Source organism: Seriola lalandi, unplaced genomic scaffold, assembly GCF_002814215.2.
Source record: "Seriola lalandi dorsalis isolate HSWRI2012SDOR001 ecotype SW California unplaced genomic scaffold, Sedor1 jcf7180002054829, whole genome shotgun sequence".
Lineage (NCBI taxonomy): Eukaryota > Metazoa > Chordata > Actinopteri > Carangiformes > Carangidae > Seriola > Seriola lalandi.
In genome coordinates, this window is record NW_019525382.1 from 432,808 (window position 1) to 455,263 (window position 22,456).

Consider the following 22,456-nt stretch of genomic DNA (forward strand, 5'->3'; position numbering starts at 1 on the left):
AATTAGGACAGTAAGTTGTTTTAGCTTCACTCTAAAAGCAGAGTTGGTCTGTCTGCCCGAGAGCTATTCCATATTACATTTTCCACTTGACACAAACAATGATGTGTTAAATGATTATTTCAGAATTTTCTATTTTTGGTCCAAGTTATGTCACACAGGGGGGAAAAAACAACCCAAAATGTCAGGATGATGATTATTATTGATGAATGTAATGGCATTACTCTTTAGTCACCAGGAAAAATAAAGAAAACAAAACAGCAAACTTTGTGTTGTTTAATGCGCTTAGATTGTGTGGAGAAGAGAGGGTCACATTTTGAAATATTGAATATTGAAAATAAAAGACAAACACGAGAACAGAAGGAAGAAGCAGAGGGTCTCTAAACTAAGTCCAGACAGGTTACCTCTAACTAAGGCTGACATCAGCAGAGCACGATGAATATTTCAATGCCAGGTTCAAAGAAGTACAGGCATTTACACAGTTTTGGACTCCGTGCTGTATCTTCTCCATAGATTATTAATGATCACCCCTGTATAATCTCTTTATACCAATTTCCCCCGCAGCTCAGAAATGGCGAGCCCACACTTCACTTTAGAAACGTCAGGACAAGGCAGAGCAATATGTTCTCGCAAACTCCCTCTTCTGTGTGTCACCAATGATCTTTGTATAATGCCCTAAAAGGCGCTGCACTCTCGTAGCTCTCTAGCTAGCTCAGTCGGTCGGAGAAGGATATCTGCAAAGGGTAGGTCTGGCCCGCTCTCCGAGTGTTACATCTGATGTATTTGATGTTGCTGAGGCCTATCTGTGCGTCGCATCACATCAGCTCCGCCTTCATGGTATGTAAACAGCAGACAGAGGCCTATACAGACTACAGTAATGAAGCTGAAAACATACACGAAGTAAGTGGATTTGAGACTAATGAAATTAGGCAAGTGACAGAGGGAATCTGCCTGAAGGAGCAAGAGAGGCCAGGAAAAAGGTGGGTGAATAAACAAACCAACCAAAACAGCAGTAAACAAGAAGAAGGGATGGTGGATTCACAGAAAGATTATGCTATCATTACAGCTGCTCTGACCTGATACTGTACAGGCAGCCTATTCCTGAATAAACGGCATGTATGCTGGTTACTTACTTCCCTAGGAACAGAGTCTGATACCATCTTTCCCCCTGAAGCTTACAGGCTCTGTCGATAAAGGCGGCCATGCAAAAATAAATAGATCACTCATCGAGGGAGTGTTACTTCAGGGTTAGCCAGCCTGACTGTGAAGGGGAGAAGGCAACCAATGACACGGGCTGATAGTATCCTAGAATTGCCAAAGGGCCAGTCCCCCATAATGGCGCAGCAATTGCATTTCTATGATGTGTACTGGGGGTTCTCTGTGATGACAAATCTTCACAGGCCAAACAGAATTGACGCATGTGCACTCTTGATCAATGACAACGCCGCTATTTATTTTGCCAAGAGCAGCCTTTGTCACTTAAGCCAACAATCATCCTACTACAGAGCTATGAGACACATGCTACAGTTACATGCTGCATTGTGAGAATTTTCACTTGTGATCTTTTGTTTTTTGTTTCAAACAAATTTAATCACAGTGTAAACGCTAAAGCTAAAAATATGAACAAATAATAAAAATCTATCTTCCAATTTTCAAGGATAAGCCTCACAATTAGGTAAACCGACGTTTATTTCCTGTTTTAATCCAGCAGTCATCATTGTTTGTCTTAACCATGGCCATTCTACAACCATAACTTTGTGTTTATTGCTGTAACAATGACGACATAGGTCCTCCATCCTTAAAAAAGTACTTATTTTAACCCAAACCAAGACCTTTTCCTAAACTAAACCAAGAAGTTTGTGTATCTAAACCTAACCGAACTGTGACCGATCCATAATGTGGTTGCTTTTGTAACTATGACGACGATGGCCTAATTTGCCTGCCACCGAAGGGGTGCTATTTCAGGAGCCGCTTCAATGGATCGTATCAGAAGGTCGGGACAAATGGTGACCTATATGGTTGTTTGGGTTGAAGGGACTTGTTGGCATATGCTGATGGCTGACATCAGCTCAGCCTGGTCCTCTCCACCGCTGTAGTGTAAAGCATTTAGGCAGCAGTGACAAAGGCCTTAAAAACCATGCTGTTGTTGAAAAAAAAAAACCCCAAAAATGAACCTGTTTTTCAACAATGGAGAATGCATTTTTTTTCACAAGATGATATTTCCATACTTACTCAGTAAATAGCAGACTTTCAAGTCATGCAAGAGAAAGAATAGTAACCCAGAGTTACTGTGATGACAAACAGTACATGTCCAATCCATGCAACAGCTGGCTTGATCAGCATGACTCAAAAGCTCAGCCTCCTACAGGCCTCTACAGTTATCTAAATTTTGATTTTGGTCATTCTCTTTTTTTTTTTTTTTTTTTTGGTTGGCTTGAGTGCCATCATTATCCATAATTGTCTTTAATTATGCTCCACCATTTAATATCATTACACAAGTGACAGGTGCAAAGCCTTTAATCAGCCTCTGGTCAGCTTAGCCATCGCCCGGCTGTTAATCTGCCGACTCATGTCTGCTGTTGCATTCTGCTTTCTATCATGCTAAGTGTGGCCCTCTTAAAAGGTCCGTCCTTTAGACTCATTTAACTCTCCTGCCTAATCCCATTTCCAGTGATTCACTCTTACAAAACCATGTCTTTTTCAGCTAATCTAACTGGTATAGTCGTAACTGTACCAGAGTACAGCTACAGCTCTGTACAAACGGGCTTGGTGATCAAAATAAAGCATTTGCTGGGCACTTTCATAAAAAGAACATACAGTATTTATACTGAATGAGTGAGCTACATTAAATAAGTATAACCTTGAAACTGCTATGGCTATGCTATACCCACTATATAGCAGCATATTCACATAGTATTCACCATATGTTGCACATACAGTGTAATACTGTGATATCAGTTGTATGTTGCAGAACCATGAATTGCATGTGCAACCTATGCTCTAGTCAAAGAGCGCTTAACCCTCGCGATTGGCAGTTCTAATGCCTTTCTCTACCCACTGACCTACATCAAGAAGAAAAACTGTGACTTTCATAATGCTGATAGCATGCTTTACCCATTTAGCTATATAGTATGACACCGGTGTGTTGGTGTTACACTCTACCAAATAAGCTACGCAGCCAACTGAACCCAGGCAGTGTCAGTCCTGAGCACTGATCAGGGTGTTCTAATGTGCGTGGATCTTTATATTTTTATACTGCACACATCATCCATTTTTATCTGGTGTCAAGATCTCTGACACACTGGCTTCAAAGCTGCTTATTCTGAGCCATCAATTATCTCACAGGGTGGAGAGAGCTACAGTCACAGGGAGTAAAGAGGGAAAGAGGTAAAAAACCTGACTGGCTGGGACTGCAGCAAATGCTGTGGGGTGCTTCACCGTCCCCCGCACCTATTACTCATATTATTATTTTCACTTACTGAAATGATTTAATTTCATCAGCAGCATAATCAGGTTTACTGATTACCCAGTGCCACAGCATAGAGACACAGGCTTTAAGCAGGTCTGTGCATTAATACCACAGAGGGACTGCGGGGAGAGAGGCAGGGTGAGAGAGAGCAAGGGAAAAGAGGAGCAAGCGAGAGGGAAAGGAAGACAGAAGTTAAGATTAGAGGCTAAACAGAAAGGGCATGAGAAACACAGTGGAAGACAATGAAGAATACAGATCCTCTCTTTCTCATAGATAAATGTGATTTGGATAAATAAATGTTCAATTGATGGGCATAGACATGCAATGCATTTGCACCTACACCACAGCCAGAACTGTTCACACCAAAGAAGCAAATACAGTATTTGACATTTTTACCAGTCTTGGAATTACATGTAAAAAGTTCTTTTCACCTCAGCGCAAAACACAGGAACCATAGTTCCCCCAGTTGTCACAATAATCACAAATGTGAACCACATAGTTGAGTCTAAAAGGTTTTTATTCCAGTGACCATATAAGTTTGACTACCAAGAACAATGTAAATGTCTCCTAACTCAGAGTGCTTGCAAGACCATAAACTTGTATTCTCTATGTTGTGAAAGAGGTCAATCTGTTTCTTTTCTGCACTGTGAGGTAAAGCAGCTGAAAGCCACCAGCTACTGAAAAGAAACTGTGAAACCAGGTGTAAACTACATTCATACCAAACAGTGCACCAGCCTGTTCCACTTAGCAGCTTTCTTGTCTGTGGCTGAGGGTTGGAAATTTGTGATGATGGACAGACAAATGCACATCTGTCAACCAAACCAAAGGAAGTTGAAGACATTTCTGTACGTTTGCTGTCTTGCACATTTTTTGTAACATTCCCTGAATTCTATGACCAACAGGATGCCTTGTTGAATTGCCTGAGAAATATACAAAGGAAAAGAGAGGAACAGTGATCCAGGGGCAGAGAAGAATAGCAACACAGGGGAAATCTAATCACAGTGTCTCTGGGCCCAGCACCGATAGCCCTCTCTGGATAGCCATCTCAGCTGAATAATGGTTATTATACGGGCAGCACTCAACCTCTACCCCCCTGCTCAGCTCCCGGAAAGACGTCTGATGTCCCATTGGTATTCTCCACACCGAGCACATCTAGCCACCAAGGGCAACATTTACATCCGAATCTGCAAAAATACAACCTGAGAGAAACGGCCTGAAAGAGCAGATGAGAGAAAGGAAGAGGGGCAGAGGAAAAGAGTGACAAAGGAAGAAAGAGAGACACAGACAGATTGAAAAAGTGAGGGACATTGAAAGTAGCGCAGCAGTTTGCAGGATAGCTTATTGCCCTCCGGCAAACATTACCGCAGCATGCAGTGCAGGACTGCCAGGCTCTGCAAGAGCTTCTTCCCACAGGCCATCAGGCTCCTCAATTCCCTTTAAAATACACATTACACACACACACACACACACACTCACAGTACCAGACTGTCAGAACTCTCTCATACACAAAGAATGACTCAATAGATATATCCAGCTCTCATTATCTGCTGTTACACTGTGCAATAAATCAATAAGTCAATACTTCTATTATTTCAGCACTTGATTTCTACACTCCAGTGTTAGTGTTTACATACTGTCATACTGTGCAATAACCTGACTGTTACTCCTGTCTATTTGTCCGAAATTTGACATTGCGCACTATTTCCTCTGTCCTAGTTCCTCTCCCATATGTCGATCATTTGCACATTGAACTAGGAGGAGTGCAATTTTGCTCTGCTGTGCACTCCTTGTTGTTTGGTCTGAATGACAGTGAAGTTCACTCAAACTCTGAATTTTGACTTTGCACTGCAAAATTAGTTTGTTGGGTCAGCTTCCTGACCATATGAAGCCTACTGAAATAATGTTACTGGCCTGAGTTGCTGCACCAGTGGCTTTCTTGCGGTGGAAGTGTACAGTTCAAGTTGCAGCAAGTGCAACAGTATTATATATACCTAATGAGAGTAGTGAAGCACAAACTGGCTTTACGTCCTCCTCATTTGTTGAATCCTCAATCAAGATCTGCATTGTACCAATACATTACTTTCATTAACACTCATGAACAGAGGGAAACTGCATCGTAAGCTGTAGGAAAAAAAAGAATATATATAAATATATGATTCTTTTTTTGTGATTTTTAATACTTTATTGAAGCACATGATTTACAGCTGATTAGAAGACTTTCTTACAAGTTTCTCCGCATGGTTCAACTTTGTAGGCTGACCTGCCGTCTTTGCCCTGCCCGCCTCCCTTTAAATGCTGGAACACAGGGTCCAGTCTTAGATAGAAAAACCTACACTACAGGCTGTTTCCCTGATGTGGTGAGCCACCATGATAGACACAGCACAGACAAGGGAGAGGAGTAATTGCGTAGGACAGCTCCAATGATCCCCTGCCTGTGAGGAGAAGAGGTTGAGTGAAAAAAAAAAGAAAAGAAAAACATAAAAAGGAAAAAAAAGATTCTGTTTATCCATCTCAGCCGGTGGAAGTTTATCGAGTTCTCTCTCTCTCTCTCTCTCTCTCTCTCTCTCTCTCTCTCTGTCTTGTCAGGCTCCTGAGGCGTCTGGGGTAAGACAGGCGAACTCCAGGGGAGACAGGAGATGAGGCCGGGGCCATTAAAGGAAGTGCCTCACCGTAGAGAAACGTCAACCAGTCAGGTCTGGTTTGGTGGTGGGTGGCTTTGAGTGTGCGTTTCTGTAAGTGTGTATGTGTGTGCGCATGTGTATGAGGAGGGTGGGACTGTGTGCCGAAGGAGCAGTGGGCACCTTGAAACCTGACGTCAGTTTATCACACTGTGTGAGCGGCAGGGCTGCGCTGGAAGCCTTTCAAAATGAGCACTTCTTCCGTTGCTTAATTGTTAGAGAGTTGAGAGTTGTAGAGATTGTAATGTGTACCATTCAATCAAGAGAAAAAGCTCAACTCATTTTTTACACAACTTTTTTTTTTTTTTTTTTTAAATAACTAAAGCGGCTTGGATCCTGTAAGTAGGCAGCATAATTTTGTGTCTTACCCAATTAATGATGACACTAATGAGAGAGCGTTCAGCGGGGTGCTTTGACAGCTCACTGAGGTGCGGCATACCCCATAAGTTTGGCAATCAAGTTGGAGTCATAAACTTCTTTCAATAGCAAATTAAGTTTTAGAATTTATTATTCAAACAGCCTGTGCAATAATTGAGAATACTCCTCCTAACTAATGCCAGTATTTTAGAACTCACCACCGTTCTTTAGCACCTCTGGTGTGAGTGGAAAAAAATTGCGACGTTACAGTATTGTTGCATGTGAAAACAGTTACCAATGACTTTTTTTTTTTTTCTGATATGCAAGAGCTAAATGCCAAAATCACTGACATTTGTTAATTCGGCAATTGTTAAGTCTTGGGTTTTAGAAGAAATGTGTGAACAGGGCTTACGTGAGTGAGAGAATCCTGACTTGTGGAGCAAAGGCCTTTCTAAGCTGTCTAAGCACTAAGCGGCCAAAAACAAGAACGGATTGAGAGGGCTGAGCTGCTGCACTGTGCCATTCCCGCCAAATTAACTAATCTAACCCAAACAAATACCAAAACCTCCCAAACAAAGACTGACACTAATTGCAGGGGGATGTTGAAGGAGGTGGATGGGTGGGGCTGAGGTGTGAGGTCATAGTCTTGGTGGGCCATTAGCTTAGAGCAATTAAGTCACTAATGACAGGTTTGGAGGAACCTTTGGGTAGCAGAGCAACATTTCTGAATATGAGGTGGCTAGAAATGAGCAGAGAGCCAGCTAGATGACTCCTTGGTAATTGCTTAATGTCACTCCGAGACACGGAGACAACAAGTGGACATGGCAGTAAGGGTCACAGAGGATGTGCCCTTCACCAGGGCGAGATTGGAGTTAGAGTGTTGGATAAATAAGTCACTAAAAAAGATGACAAGACCGAGAGGTTGTGGGTAGAATGCTGATAAAACCGAGTAACAAGCAGGATTGTTAGGAGGAAAAATGTACAGAAGACCTCAGCTGCAATTTCACCATGATTTCCTGCTGTAAGGCAGCATTGGACAGAGAATTCTGTCGCTAAAAGGAATCAGCAAAAAAAAAAAAAAGAAAAGAAAAAGAAAAACATATACAGCATGTACTGAATGAAGAAAACACAATGTCCCCTTCAGCAGTAACAACCCCCGTTCACACAGAGATGTAATGCTTAAACTGAACTTGAAGTATTTGGATGGAAGGATGCGACGGTAAATGTGGGTGAACGGGTTTGTGGGCAGACGGGGTGACGGGGGCTTGAGCAACACATGTTGGATGTGGCATTGCCCTTTAAGGGCCAAGGAGCACAATGTTCTTTAAATATGAACAGCTGCTGTTAAATCCAGTTGGATCTGGGCTGCACTCCAGAACACAAGCTTTGTAATCACAAAGAAGTCCTGGATAGCATCTTCCAACAGGCCTCTCCCTGACTGCTATTTCCCTCACACTTTATTTGTCCCTCTGATAAGTACACTTTACATTTCACTAAGATGTAGCGCCCTAACAATATTCACATGATAAAGTCATTGGTTTTAGAAAATTTGAATATATTTCTGTATTAAGCATTGGCTGTTTGAGACTTATTACACATTTACAGGGATATAATTCTTGTCTTTCCTCTATTCAGTCTTAGCTGAGGTGCGTTCTCTTGTCATAGAAGAAATATGCTGTTAAGCGTTCCATCCAAGTTTTACCACAGGTGGCGTATGCACGGCCCTGAAGCGAGCAGGACTTTAAGTCACATCAACTTAGCCAATCCTGTAGGGCTCACAGCACGACCTCTGTGTTGTACGACTTCAGTCACCTGGGCTGGTGGCTCATGTATATGCATGAAGCTGGTGGTCTGGGCCATATCCCCTTGCTCTTCTTTATGCATGAGTTGGGCCACTCCAAAGGTTGCCACTCTCAGCGTTTCCACAGGAACCACTTCTTTCTCCCGGCTCTCATTCTCTGATTAGGTGTGGAGCAAAAAGTGCTATCCTAGTGTAGTTTGCACAGTTAATTTGATTTCTGCACATTATTATTGCTTGTTCATTTTGTGTACTGTTCCAAAATGCAATTATTATCATTATCATTATATGTTTGTTTTGTTGTCTTGTCAGATTAATTAGAAACCATTACGGGCAAGTAAATCCCATGTCCAGCTGCACCGATCGTCCAACTACACATTAATATGAAAATGTGCATGTGCACATACTCTGACCAGAAGTAACTGCAGATTGCAGAGAACTGATTTACATTTCCTCAGTTATACAACAAAACCACATGGGACCAAAATACTGGTGCAAATCTAATGAAATATAATGACATGAAGGCATGAAGGAAAGTAGAGCTGCTGGAACGCTAACTACTAATCTAACTGCTGATTTCATAGTTGAATTATATGTAGATTTCTACATATTTCTGGACGTGTAACATGAAATGATTGTTATATTTGAGGTTCTACATAGGGAAGCTGGCTGTTTTACAGAAAGAGAGAAGAGATAATGAATTGAACTGATACGGGAGGAAACATAAGGGTATTTCCTGCCACAGGTTGAATCACAGGGACAATCAAACCAGTGAACGCTTATCATTGTAATGAACCAGTCAGTCAAAGCCTAACCTCTCTTCTGCTTTCCCATTTGCTCTCCATTTCCTTGCCTCTTCATCTTTTCTTTTTTTTCTCCCTCTTTTTTACTCTACCACAGTGCCGTATATTGGCTGTGGCCAGATGTCCAGGGTGGCCAGGGTCACTCTCCCTGAGCAGGAATTATATGAAATTGATAGTGAAAGTTCAGGAGCCAGCCATCCCTGGCTAAAGGTTAGCTCCTTCCAGTTATCCCGCTCCATCACACCACATCTTTTCTCTTGTCCTCTTCCTCCTTTATCTTTCTTGCTACCACTCAGCTTGTGCCCCTCTTCTTCATCCCCCAATCACACATGATAACTGCATTAGAGGTTCGGAGGATCAAAGGATTCCGAGGCCATAAACTCTCATCTGAGTGAATTTCCTCTGGAGGGAACTTTTTTTTTTTTTTTAAGAATAGAGGAAGACAGAGTAGGGGAGATATAAGGCTACCAATAGTCTGGCAGGCATACAGATGCTAATATGCACATATGAAGTGGGGCAGGGGGAGGAAAGGTGAAAGGTGGGTAAGGAGATATCTTCCAAAAGAGGAAAGGAGGCATCAGAGTCACTGAAGGACAGCAAAAGGAATATTACTGAGGAAAAAATACAAAACTTCGTAAGCTTCCAATAAGAGATCAGAGTCATGAGGACCATCCACTTGGTCAAGATCTGCCTATTGATTTATTGTTTGTACCAAGCCTGCCCTCTACTACACACCAATAACACCAATAAGAGCTAAAGAATCCCAACACAGCGAGGAGTAGCACCTCATGAGCATCATCACAGAACAAAAAAACAGAAATTGCTGCACATGTAATTCTCCTCAGAGCCAGGAAAGAGCCAAATAACAACCACAAAAAGACAAGAACTAAAATGTTAGTCATTGTGATCGTGCGCTCAAAGGGAGAGCATATGCTTTATCATTTGCAAGTGAAAAAATAATGATAAAAGGTGCCTCATGCAAAAATGCAGGTAACCTTTGCTGATAGGTGTAGCTCTTAACAGCACTAAACAAATGTATAATTTACTGGTGGAGGCTGTGAGTGCTGCTCGGGAATGAGAATTGTCTTGTTCGTCAGGGACAGGCTGGAGATAATGCAGTAAGCAAAAACAACAGAGAGCACATTAGCTCAGTGTGGACTTAGTCACATGAGGTATGTCAGGGCGCAGGATCTGTTAAGAGCAACATGCCATCTTTCTTTTCGCTTTATCTGAGGCCGGCACATAGGCGTCATGTCGTGGCTACTTTCGCCCAAATGGCGCGTTTCAAAGCTGTCCTGGCTAGTAGGTAAAAATGGAAATAGTGGAAGGCAGACAAGCAGAACATGTGCAGCTGAGATGCACGATAGCACCTCAGTGTGGAAAAAGTCAACATTTTGACCAAGTCACATAACCAATCAGAGTGTCATCTCCCATTTCCTTAAAAAGTCAGGCACGCTATTGCTATTATAGTAGCGCAGTGTTTCACACAGAATTAGATTCTATTTGTGGTGAGTTGATTACATATTGTGACTGGTCAGTGAGCCCGGTCCAAGCACACGCACGCAGCAGCTCTGCGTGCCTGAGGGGCAAGGAAGGGCTGAGGACAGCTCTACAAAGAAGCAATGGCACAAATCACAACCATAGACATCTTTTCTGTTATGAATGTTTGATTAATTATGAAACTGTGGTGGGAAAATTTTAGTCTAAGTGATGATTTACCAGTTAGTACGAAAGAGCTCTTCTCTGCGGAGCCTCATTTACGTCCGAGAGACATCCATGACGCATGGCAATGTTATGTAACCCACGATATGCCACAAACAATGCTCCGACCTTCTGAGGGCTGTATAATGTTCCACCTGACTTATTCAAAAAATCTGAAGCTCATTTTCAGCATACACTGCTTGTGGATTACAGGCAGAGTATATGTGGATCGTGCACCCACCTATGTAGGAGCATATTACTCTCTTGATAATGCACCCATAAAATAACAGTGAAACACAGCACCTTTGACTTCAGACCAGGTTTTTGTTGGTGAATCGCGCAATCGCTTTCCACTGCCTCAAGACAGCAATTCACCAGCAATGCACCTGACAGCACCTGATTTTAAATGACAACTGCTCTGGTCTGAAACTAGCAAACATACTTGCGTTGCGCTTGACGCTGCTTTGCGCCGGCAGCTTGCCTCCATTGCTGCCCTAGATGAGTAACACTCAGCCCATTGTGTTTTTAAATAAATATTTTTTCTCTTAGCTACCTCTTTGCTCTACTCACCTTTCTGCCACTCTTTTCGGCATATTATCTCCCGTGCTTCTTGCTCTCTTTATAGGCGTGGAGACTAGTGGAAGAGGGCAGAGGTTACCTCAGAGGCAGGCGAACAGGAAGAGGAAAAACAGCCAGATCTGTTGCTGATACTGCCAAGCTTATTCTTCACTGTGTCATTACAGGGCAGCCACAGCCCGCCTGCCTGCCTGCTGGCTGGCTGGCTCTCTCTTACTTTGTCCCCCTCACTCTCTCTCCTGCACACACATATATACACACATACAGAAAAAAACAGACTTAAACACTCAGCTGTCAGCATGTATACTACTACACACACACACACACACACACACACACACACACAGAGGAAACGGGAAACAAACTCCCTCTCTCCTTCCCTCTCTCATACCCACACACACCCACACATCTGCTCATGTTTCACTATGTGTCTTATTAATTTTTCATCCAGCCTGACCGATGCCCTGGACTCACCTTTTCCTCTCAAATAAACACAATAAAATAAGCATTCAACCCTTCAACAGCAAAAGCAGCAGTGCATTAGCACTACAGAGAGAGAAGACAGAGGAAAAACTGACCAAAAGCAAATGAGTGCAAAAAAAAAATATATATATATATTTATATCGATATTGTATATACATGTAAAAACAGAGAAACTTGCAAAAAGTAAGTTTTAGGAGACAAGGGTCATGAATTAACCCAAGGGGAATATTTCACGAATCTAAATGAGTGTTTGCGCTGGTGCTTGGTTGATATGTACAGGGAATACTGATGAAATGAACAGCAAGGAGGAGAAATTCTTTTTTTTTTCTGTCTCTCTATCATCTCGTTTTCTCTTTTCTCAAACTGTCTCTTCCTCTCAGTCTTAGCTCAGGCTCAGACTTTTAAAGCACAAACCAATTTTGAAATGGAATTGCATCACACACGAAGAGAGATCTCACATCTCTTAACTTCTACTGCAAACACACTCACGCTACAAGCAATGAAGATCAGAACACTTCGTAATATTACCTAATGTAATGTGAATATATTCAGTCTTGTATGCCATTAGAGCTGAATTCCTATCCCAGTACTTTCATGTGTAGGTTTTTTTACTATACCTTTACTATACCTTTAGTATGTTGATCTGATATTTACCTGTAGTGTACCTATAGTTTAAGATATGCTGTCAATAAAGGAGCAATACAACAAATAACTAAATAGGATACTCAGTTACTATACCGTATACTTCAGTTGTGTGACTGCTTTTCATTTAGAAAGACAATTGTATTGTTAGTAATGTAATGTATCTGAATTTGTATTTCATTAATTAAAATGTAGTGGAAACGTGGTTGTATCATACAAATACTGTGTACTGAACTGATTCATCACCATCCACTTACTGTATATACCGTCCACTGCAACAGGCTGCACTTACTCTCTCAAACACATAACTCAATGAAATACAATGAAATAAGACAGGCAGAGACAGAGCAATTGTGCAAGAGAGAGAGAGAGAGAGAGAGAGAGAGACAGAGAGAGAGAGAGAGACAGAAAGCCTGGACCATAATGGTAGTGATATACAGAAAGATACAGAAAGAGGTAGATGGAGCACCAAAAGCAAAGTTGAAACACTATCGGTTGAGAGGTTGATTTGACTCTGTCTATTTAACTTTCACTCTAGTTCTCCTTCTCTCTTGCCCCCCCCCCATATCTCATTGCCTGCCCCCACATCCCGAGATTCACCGTTTCTCAACCCTTCTCCCACGATTCACTCTCCCAGAATCTCGAACCAGAATCCTTTTAAAATTCACTATTACCTGCTCCATCCCGAGAGAGCAGCCAATTAGGAGAGAGTCCGCTCACACGGTGGGCACACCACGCCCTTCTCTCCCCCTGGGTGATAGTCCAAAACCTGACTTGACCAGGCACAGTGTTGCTCTGTAGCAGATGGGCGGGGTTTCCAGTTCTACTTGAAACCAGCAGATGAAACGGCACATGCCTGAATCCACCCGCAGTAAGAAAACAAAAATGTACTTGTACACCCCCCCCAAAAAAAAAAAAAAAAACGAAAAAAACAATGAAAACTGTCAGAAACTTCCTCTTAACATGGTTTGACACAGCTACATCCAAATGGACATGGTACTGTATTCTCTTTTCCAGTAATTGTAAACTGAAAGGACAGCTCTAAATCAAACCAACCTTTACAGATACTAGACCTACATGTATATGTTGACCTGATATTTACCTTTCCCTTCTGTACTTTTAACAGGAACCTTTCACCAGAGAACAAGGAGGAGGGGAGGGCTGGGTGGTGCGGTGAGGGTAGGAGGGGTAAGAGGTAAAATGAAAGAAAAAAAAACATCAGCGCTGTGGATGGAAACCAGGTTTGCAACTTGGCATACACTGGGCGAAAGTAAGAGGATTGGACAGGTTTTGGAGAGAGTAACAGAGTGATGGGAGACAGGGAGAAGGGGAAGTTTAATTGGTTCCACCTGGTTGGGAGTGGCGAAGAAAATAAGCAGGATGTGAGTGTGAGTATGTGCGTGTGCACACAGGTGCACGGCTACAAATAAAGGTCATGGCTAGGTCTGGTGTTATGTGGCATAAATCCAGACCTGAAAGCTGAATTGCCTGTGTGAGTGTGTGTGTGTGTGTGTGTGTGTGTGTACGTGTAAATGTGTATTAGATGTGAGTCTCTGCTGCCTGCTGGTTCAAACAGCCCAGAGCTTACGTGAGAGAAACAGCAGCTCCGTGGCTTCACGACCGAGGTTGAACTCAACCAATACTATTATTTCTGCCTCGAGAGCAGCTCTGCCATGCTGTGATCTGTTCAATGTGATAGACACATCATATTAACAACTTTTTCAACCTAAAAAAAGAAATGAATATCAGATCAAATCTCATCAATCACAGTTTTTGCTCCGTGGGATGCCTCAAGGGAGAATCTATTTGCAACAGTAATCACAGGGCTCAAGACTGCAGCAGTTTAAAAAGCCAAGCACACAAAGCAGGGTAGCTTCCCATGATCTCCTCACAACAGCATGAACTGACAGTATCCCAGTGGCAACAATGCCACCGGTTTGACACACTAAACACTTCCCTGGAAAAACAGGCAAATCCTAAATACAGGAAAAGAAAAATATTTCTGTGACAAAAAAAAAAAAAAAAAAACCTAGAGCAAGCTACAAGTTGTGTCAGATCTCAAGAGTGTGCTTCATACTCTTGTCAGTCCCTCTCCAAGGACTCCCAGAGGACTGTGTGCAAGTCTTAGTGGAGCCAGATGGCCCCCATCTTAGGTATTCAGCTGAGGCAGTGGAGCAACAGCCAAAGAGGTGACACAGTCGGCGCTAAACGCACCCTGCCTCTGCCACCAACATAAGCACCCAAACACACGAACATACACACACACGGAGTAGAGACAACAGAAGAGAGGGTGGGGTTCTGTCATTGGCACGGTACAGTATATATATAAAAAATAAGACTATGGAGATGGGGTTTCTGGTTAGGCTGCATATCTTTTTGTGTGACGTAATGTCTGTGGGTTTGTGAAGTAGTTGCATGTTTCAGAATGTCTTTATCTTGGTATGTGAGCAAGTTTTTTATAGATGTGAGTTGCTGGATTAGCACAATGTGTTGGATGTGGTCATGTGCATGCAAATTGCTGCGCATATGTGTGTATATCTTTGCTGTATGTGTGAATAGCTTTGCCAATGTAGACAGGCATTGCAGTGTGTGTGTGTGTGTGTGTGTGTGTGTGTGTCTAGTAAACATTGTGCTGTTGTTAATTTTATTTCAAACTCCGAGCAGAGCACCCTGCTGTCATGGTAGATGAGTTCACAATAGGACAGAAAAAGCTGGTATACTGCACCGTTCTGTGTGTTTATGTCTGCCGAAAAGTGACAATTCACATTTCTATAGAAAGGCTACTGGACTTGCTTGAGGTTCTTGAAGATTTTTCACCTCTCATCTAATAAAGAAGCTATTTGAATACACCATGTGAGCTGTGTAACCAAGAATCTTCACAGACATACGAAACGGTCAGTATTCACATTCATTTCAATGTCCAGCGAGATTCGTGATGCATCCATGCAAGCATGACAGTGATGTATAAGTCATGTATGTTTGTTTACGTGTATGTTATTCTGTGTGTTTGTTAACAGGAATATGTGGGAGAGTGTGGTGCTTGCTGCTGTATTTTCTTATAAATGTGTGCCACGGCTTTCCGGCCAAGTCACCCATCGTGGCGACCCATTTTCTGCCTCTCCAGATCCCAGACCACAAACCCTCTGTTTACTGCGGATGTGTCCCTTGTGCCTTGTCCCATATCCCATAATCCTTTGCCCCTGTTCCAAGAACCCATGTTTGCCTATTGTCCTCCTCACCTGTTCTACACTGCCAATCGTCCGCAACACCCCGTTGTCTCCCTTCATCTCTAGCCAACTTTTCTCCATTTTCTTTTCCTATTTGTTCCTCTGGTTTGCTCCACTTCCATATCTACGTTCATCCACCCTCACTTTTTTCACTTTCTACCCATTTTCACTTCTCACCTCTCTCTACACCATTGCATTTCTGTGTTTTCTGTGAATGAAATTATATCTCTCTTCTCTCATACTCTCCATCTTTCTGCCTTCTGAAAGCCAATGGATTAATGCAGCGGGGCCCGACCTCATTTAAGAGAGAGGGAACGTACTGCTCTTCTCCTCTGCTGCTCATGTTGCACCTTCACTCTCTCGTCATCACACTGGCACCCCTCACTTCGCTGTTCGGTCTTGCCTGGGCAGGAGAGCTGCCGTCTTCCTCTGGGCTCTTGAGGAAACCTTGTCGAGTTGATTCCAAGAACTTTTCATTTTCTTTCTGGTCCTGTGGACTGCCCTGGGTTTGCCCTGTACTCCTTCAAACACCAACATACACACACCGCTGCACACACTGATGTGCCCATGCCTGGCCTTGTAGTTTAAATTTTGGTGTGCTTTTTCAATATCTTGTTTTCAATCTATCTGTGTGTCCACTGTTTCTTTGTAAGGGATTTTTCCGGACTTGATTGACACAAAAGTCCTTCAGTACAGCTCCAAACTGCTCCCTGCTCACTCAGTGTACATCACTCCAGGCAAAGACCTGAATAAAACTGTCACAAATGTGAATGTACATATAATTTAATATAAGTTATATATATATATATATATATAAGTTTAGGTATCACATTTCAAAATGTATATCAAGTTTTGAAGGGCGCCTGAGGCACTCACACCACCCCCTAGCACCCAACAACATGCTTGCAGGGTGGGGGGTTTGTTGCTAACAATAACTAACCCAGGATGCTGGGCCAGGCTTCCAATCCCTGCTCCAACATGCATCTGACAGCCAGGGAGGCCTAGCTCGTGTGCTGCCAGCCAGCCAGCCAGCCAGCCAGCAATAGCTCAGCTTCATCCAACCCTGGAAACATGGCAGATGGCGGCAGGAGAGAACAGAAAAGAAGAGAGAAGACGCTGGGTGTGTGTCTGTCTATGTTTGTGAGGCACACAGAGTCAGGTAGACTGAGAGAGAAGAACGCGCGAGTGTGTGACCACATACTTGCCCGACTTTGATGCTGTCCTCCATGACCTCTACGCTTGAGCTAAACAAATAACGTCTTTGCTGAAACTAAACCAGCACCTATAGAAACCTCTCAGTAAAAGTCCACAGAGCCGAGCTTTCGCTGATTTCATCTACACACATATCAGACGGTTTTGTTATTTTACACCTGCTTGTGTGTGAGACTCTCTGTGTGTGTGTGTGTGTGTGTGTGTGTGTGTGTGTGTGTGTGTGACTATGTGCGTCCAGACACATCTGTCAGTCCCTGTGCCCTGCCTGTCTATGGGTGACCAATCAATCTTTTTCATTCAGGGACCCTGTGGGTTTTCATCACAAGCAAATAGAGGTTCAGCTCTTACATGAATGTACAGTTGATTAGTGGCATCAAATAGATGGACTCTTGATAAACAGCCTGCACACTCTCCCATCTGCTGCAAGTGAATACGAGCCTCTTTTAGGCTGTGATGGAAGTTTTGGAAAATAATCCACCACCACTTAATCATGTAAGATGAAATACGCAATCATTATGTGGTGACATACAAAGTGAAGTACACAATTGTATATTTTACAACATACATGATTTTAAAATGTTGTTTTATAAACCAATGTTTGTGACAACTCCAGCGCAACGCAAGCTAAAAGTCAAAACGGCTTCAAATGGAACTTCCTACAGGGATTCTAAGCAGAAAGACTTCAAGGTTCAGCCCTCACTTACTGTCAAGTGCAGTTAAAAAACTCCAAGGCAAGATGTCATCATAAAAAAAAAAAAAAAAAAACCTGAGGAGCTCCCGGATGTCCACTTTAATGATTTATTTTGCAGTTACCCCTCCGCACAGTGTTTCATAATGCAGGACTCACCTCGAATAATGGACAGCTTGGCATTGACGGTGATCTCGCCCTCGCTGTTCTCTGCCACGCACTCATAGATGTTCTCATCACGCGGCGCTCGGAGAGGCTGGATTCTGAGGACGGCGCCGGCACCCTCGTCAAACTCAATCGTCTGTGTGGTAAGGAATAGGGTTAGGTTAGACACTTCTGGGATTCCAGTAGAAATGCTAATAGTTTTGAATCCAAGCAGCCTGGTGTGGGCGAGTATTAGCACAGGGTATCAGTGCTAACTTTTGTCTCAGAGATACATTCATTTGTTTAGTGTCAGCTGTCTCAATGTGTAAGGTATAAGGTTGAGAGGAAATCCGCTTCCCTACGTCGATCCTAAATTTGAGACGTACAGAAGTGAGTTAGAACAAGATATCCTTGGCTGGAAAGGTACTGTGTTTCTTGTCTTTTATAGGCTTCCTCGTAAATAAAGCTATAATGAAACACACCTCCACTCGCTCTCGTTCCCCACACACACACACACACACACACACACACACACACACACACACACACACACACACACACAGAATTCCAGTCCCATATCTTTATGCGTGATGCGCTTGCTTCTGTGTGTTTTCATTTCTTCTTTTTATCTGTAATTATGCCCTTTGTTCTCTTTAAAGCCCTTTGTTTTGAACCTTGTTGAAAGCACTTTTTAAAACAAACTCAAACTAAACCCAGAACACAACATGTTCTCAGAATACTGAAAATACTGCCATCATTGCATTTAAGAAGAACTAGATAAACATTAAAACCCTTTGTATTTGAATTGTCATGATACTTTTTTTTATGGGACAGAAACTCAGGCTTCTCACAGTAACTGAATGATTTTTCTATTAATTCTCCAATATAGATAAAAGTTCGCACATTGAGTTCTCAAATGTGTGTATCATTCATAAAACTTGCCAGCAGAAGTAATTATGTTGCTTGACTGCCAGTTTCCTAATTCAGACTAATTGGATATCAGCATCCTGATGTTTTGGATGTTGAGAACAATGGAGTGCATTTGAAATAGTCTGAACTTGCCAATAAGTGAATTTTCTTATAACTGAAAATCCATTTTAACAGTGTCCTCATTGCAATCAGTAGAGCTACTTTACCTTTAGTGACCTTTTAAACTTGTCTGTCTTTTAAAATGTGACGTGAGTGGGTGTGATTGACAGCAGGGCAGTTCTGACATAGTCGTTTCAGAAACTGGCCACTGGCCGACATCTGAAAGGCCGCAGGTTTGATCTCTTTTAAAATGAATACACCAACAGCCATGTATCCTACAGTGAGAAACTGAACCTCAAGACTTGGGTAAACGACTAGAATTTAGATGGTGGGATTTCTGAACCAATTACCCCTTTCTTTCAGTACAGACGGTCATTTCCAGAACTTATCACTTTTGCTCTAATTCTGGATGGATGAAGCGTTAGAGAAGATGGCCAACCTGTTTGTCAGTCTCACTGCAAACCTTCTCTACCAATATCCCTCCTTCCTCAGAGGAGCTTACACCATCTCAACGAAGGGTTCACTGTTGAGATCTCTGAGCAAAACATGACTTTGAGATACAAGTACAAGTCTTCAGCAGCCCCGCTGCTCCACTGCTGCACATCTCAGAGCTGAGCCGTTAATTAGGCTAAAAACACTGCAGAGCACGGCATCACGATCGATATCAAAGCAGCTGTCTAGAGGGTAGAACAGAAAAAAAAAAAAAATCATAACTACTTCAAAACCCCTTTACAAATTTTTTATTTCATGCTAAACGGAGGAAAAGAAGCGTCCGTTCTGGCGGGCTGCTTTACGCCCTTGGCTTTGTTTCCCACTTAGCATGCAAGAGAAGAGAACGTACAAACACGACTTGTCTTTTTATTTTGTCCTCCGTTGAGATGCTGCTTTCCCCTGTGTTGATGTTGTTGTCATTTCTTTTTTTTTTTTTTTTTTTTTTTTCTTTTTAGCCCCCTCCCCTGTGGTTGTCTTCATGCTGGAGTGTGTGTGTGTGTGTGTGTGTCTATCTCTGCGCACTGCCGTCATCCTTAACGAAAAGCAACTTTTTAATTAAGAGACACTGAGCATCAATCAAGACTTTTAGAGATGCCATCTGGGATGCCTGCCGAGAACTGAACAACAAACATCATGAATAACACACAGAAAGACACATTCACACAGACAGGGCTGCATGCAGAAAAGAAAAGCCCAGTGCTAGAAACAGAATCGGAGGAATGGGAGAGCTCTGCATTGCATTACTGGGCAACTGTAGCTAATGGAGGACCAGCACATCACTCAGAGGTTAGCACAGCCAGTCCATGAAAAGATCGGTAGCTGTTGTCCAGAACTATTTGTGAAAACTGTGGGTGAAGAAAGCAAATGAAAACACCCTTTTCAAAAACGACGGCATGGGAACCCAATTGCAATAGAAGGCTGTGCTTTTAATGTGAATGTGGTGATGAAAAAACAGCATGTGTGGACAAATGAAGGTTAAAAGAGTGCAACGTGGGGGCTAAGATCATTTAAGCTTAATGCTTTAACTGACTTCGCTCTGTAAACTGTAAGATATGTGTTAGTAACGTCTCTGGAGCATAAAATTGTCAATACAGCTAAATCTTATTTGTTAGTGGTAAACACAGCTGCAAGATTACAGCATAATTTATAATGTAGTCACAACTATTATCAGTGAACAGCAGTTCATCCGATTTGTTAATGCTTACTGACATGCATTTCAAGTATGCATTTCATTTTTTCTTCTTTTTTTTTTGTTGTTATTTCACAAAATAAAATTTGGAATAACCAGATATGATATATAAAATTTTAGACACCTTAACTTTTGAGAACTGCCTTTGAATATCTACTGTGATATAATTAGTTTTTCATCTTATTCCATATCGTTGCGTGACAGTACAGCCACAGGAATGGCCTGTTACCAACCACAAAGTCGGCCCTCCACACCTCAGGTGTGCAGCAGTAATGGACTCACCTCGATGCGCTGGGAGTTGACCTTCTTGCCTTTCTTGTTCCAGCTAACCCTCGGCTTGGGGTCGCCTGTCGCCTGGCAGACAAAGGAGACCACGCCCCCCGAGACACCAATCTGGTCGACGGGAACTTTAGTGAACCGCGGTGGTGCTAAGGAGTGAGGAAGAGGAGGGAGACAGAGAGAAAGAAAGAGACATTAGCGCCACTGGAGCTAACTCCATTCCTCTGAAGACAATATTAAATGAGTTATTAAATTACATTTTCTACAAAGTACAAGACTTCCAAATGTCAATTTGAGTGCACGCACATACATCCACACATAGACACACAACTCTGTAATGTCACACAAATCCACACTAGCCTGTTCTTGCAACGCCTCCTGTATCTTTATGTAGTTCTCACTGTACCACACACCCACACACACTGTTCTGTAGCAGAGAGCAGACTCGGATAAGGAAGGGAGAAAGCCAGTTTGAGTCATGGAGAGAAAATTAAATAAATACCTCAACAGACAGACGATACACAGACAGACAGATACTGGATTGATAGATGAGCTACTATGGTTAGATGGCGACCTATCTATCCCATCTCAAATCTCATGTGTACCACAGTTAGAACATTTGGGATTTGATGGCCATTGTGGTGACTGAACCTGCCGCTTTCTTTCTGACTGGGCGGCCCCTTTAATCACTGGGCCATGTCCTCATTCTGAATTACCCCCCGCAGTACAAACCTGGGTTGAAATTAAATAACTATGGCGTTCCCCATCTAGTAGCTCACTTTCAATGCTGTGTAGCTTTGTGTGTTGATCGAGACACTGTAAATTTATACGTTGATGTCGTGCCAAGGTGCTGATGATCAGTAAGAAAAAAATACGGCCCCATAGGGAAAGGCAGTCTGGATACCACCGCATACTGAGCAAACCCTCGGAAAGAGACATAAAGAAGATGAGGCGGTAAAAGTGAGTTTTTATTTTAATTTGCATGACATTGTAATAAAGCGTTCAAAAATGAGAAGTGATAATTGCACTGACAAAGCCACAATCAGTAGTTCAATTCTCACGTGGATCACACATAGTAAAAAATGATGCACTCATAGAACTGAGATCCTGCCATTAAACTGTCCATCATGTGTTAGTAATTTCTGTGCTTTGGGTGGTGGCATTAAAAAAAAAAAAATTTTCCCCTAATCGCTGCAGTTGCAGTACATTTACAGACAACAAGCCTGGTAGAAAGAGGAAAAGAGAGAGAAAACATAGTCTCCTGGGGAACTTGTTAAATCCGAATCATACAGATATGTGTGGATGATCAAACGGCCAGCGCATAACGTCAAATTAATAATTAAGGGACCATGGGCCGACACCAGTCTCCAGGCACAGCTAAACACATAGGAAGGATAATTCCTGCATTCATTATCAGGGTGAGGAGAGATAGAGAGTGGGTATTTTAAGAGAGAACGAGGCAAAGAGAAATAGTGTAAGACAAGGGAACGGAAAAGAAGGGTGAGAGTACTGCCTCGGGAAAGCAGAGGCACCGCATATAAAGTTCATCTCATCGCCTCCAACTAACACCCAAAATGTTACTGATGCAAATATTACAACGACATACACAAACTAACTTAACTTAGTGCTTAATGGTTAGTTAGCCCATGTAGAATGGTCTCGCTAAAAGGATGAGTGGTTACGCGCATCATA

The 22,456-nt window shown here is 42.5% G+C and overlaps 1 protein-coding gene across 4 annotated transcripts in view; it reads right to left on the minus strand.

Annotated features, from left to right (window-relative positions):
* Nucleotides 1-22,456, minus strand: part of ptprsa (protein tyrosine phosphatase receptor type Sa) — a 175,987-nt gene that overhangs the window by 96,782 nt on the left and 56,749 nt on the right. For all 4 annotated transcript variants that reach the window (XM_087179358.1, XM_087179356.1, XM_087179359.1 and 1 more), the window contains exons 3-4: nt 20,768-20,913; nt 17,791-17,932 (exon numbers count right to left, since the gene is read on the minus strand). In XM_087179358.1, the coding sequence (XP_087035484.1) occupies nt 17,791-17,932; nt 20,768-20,913 (288 nt within the window). The remainder of the gene's footprint in view (nt 1-17,790; nt 17,933-20,767; nt 20,914-22,456) is intronic.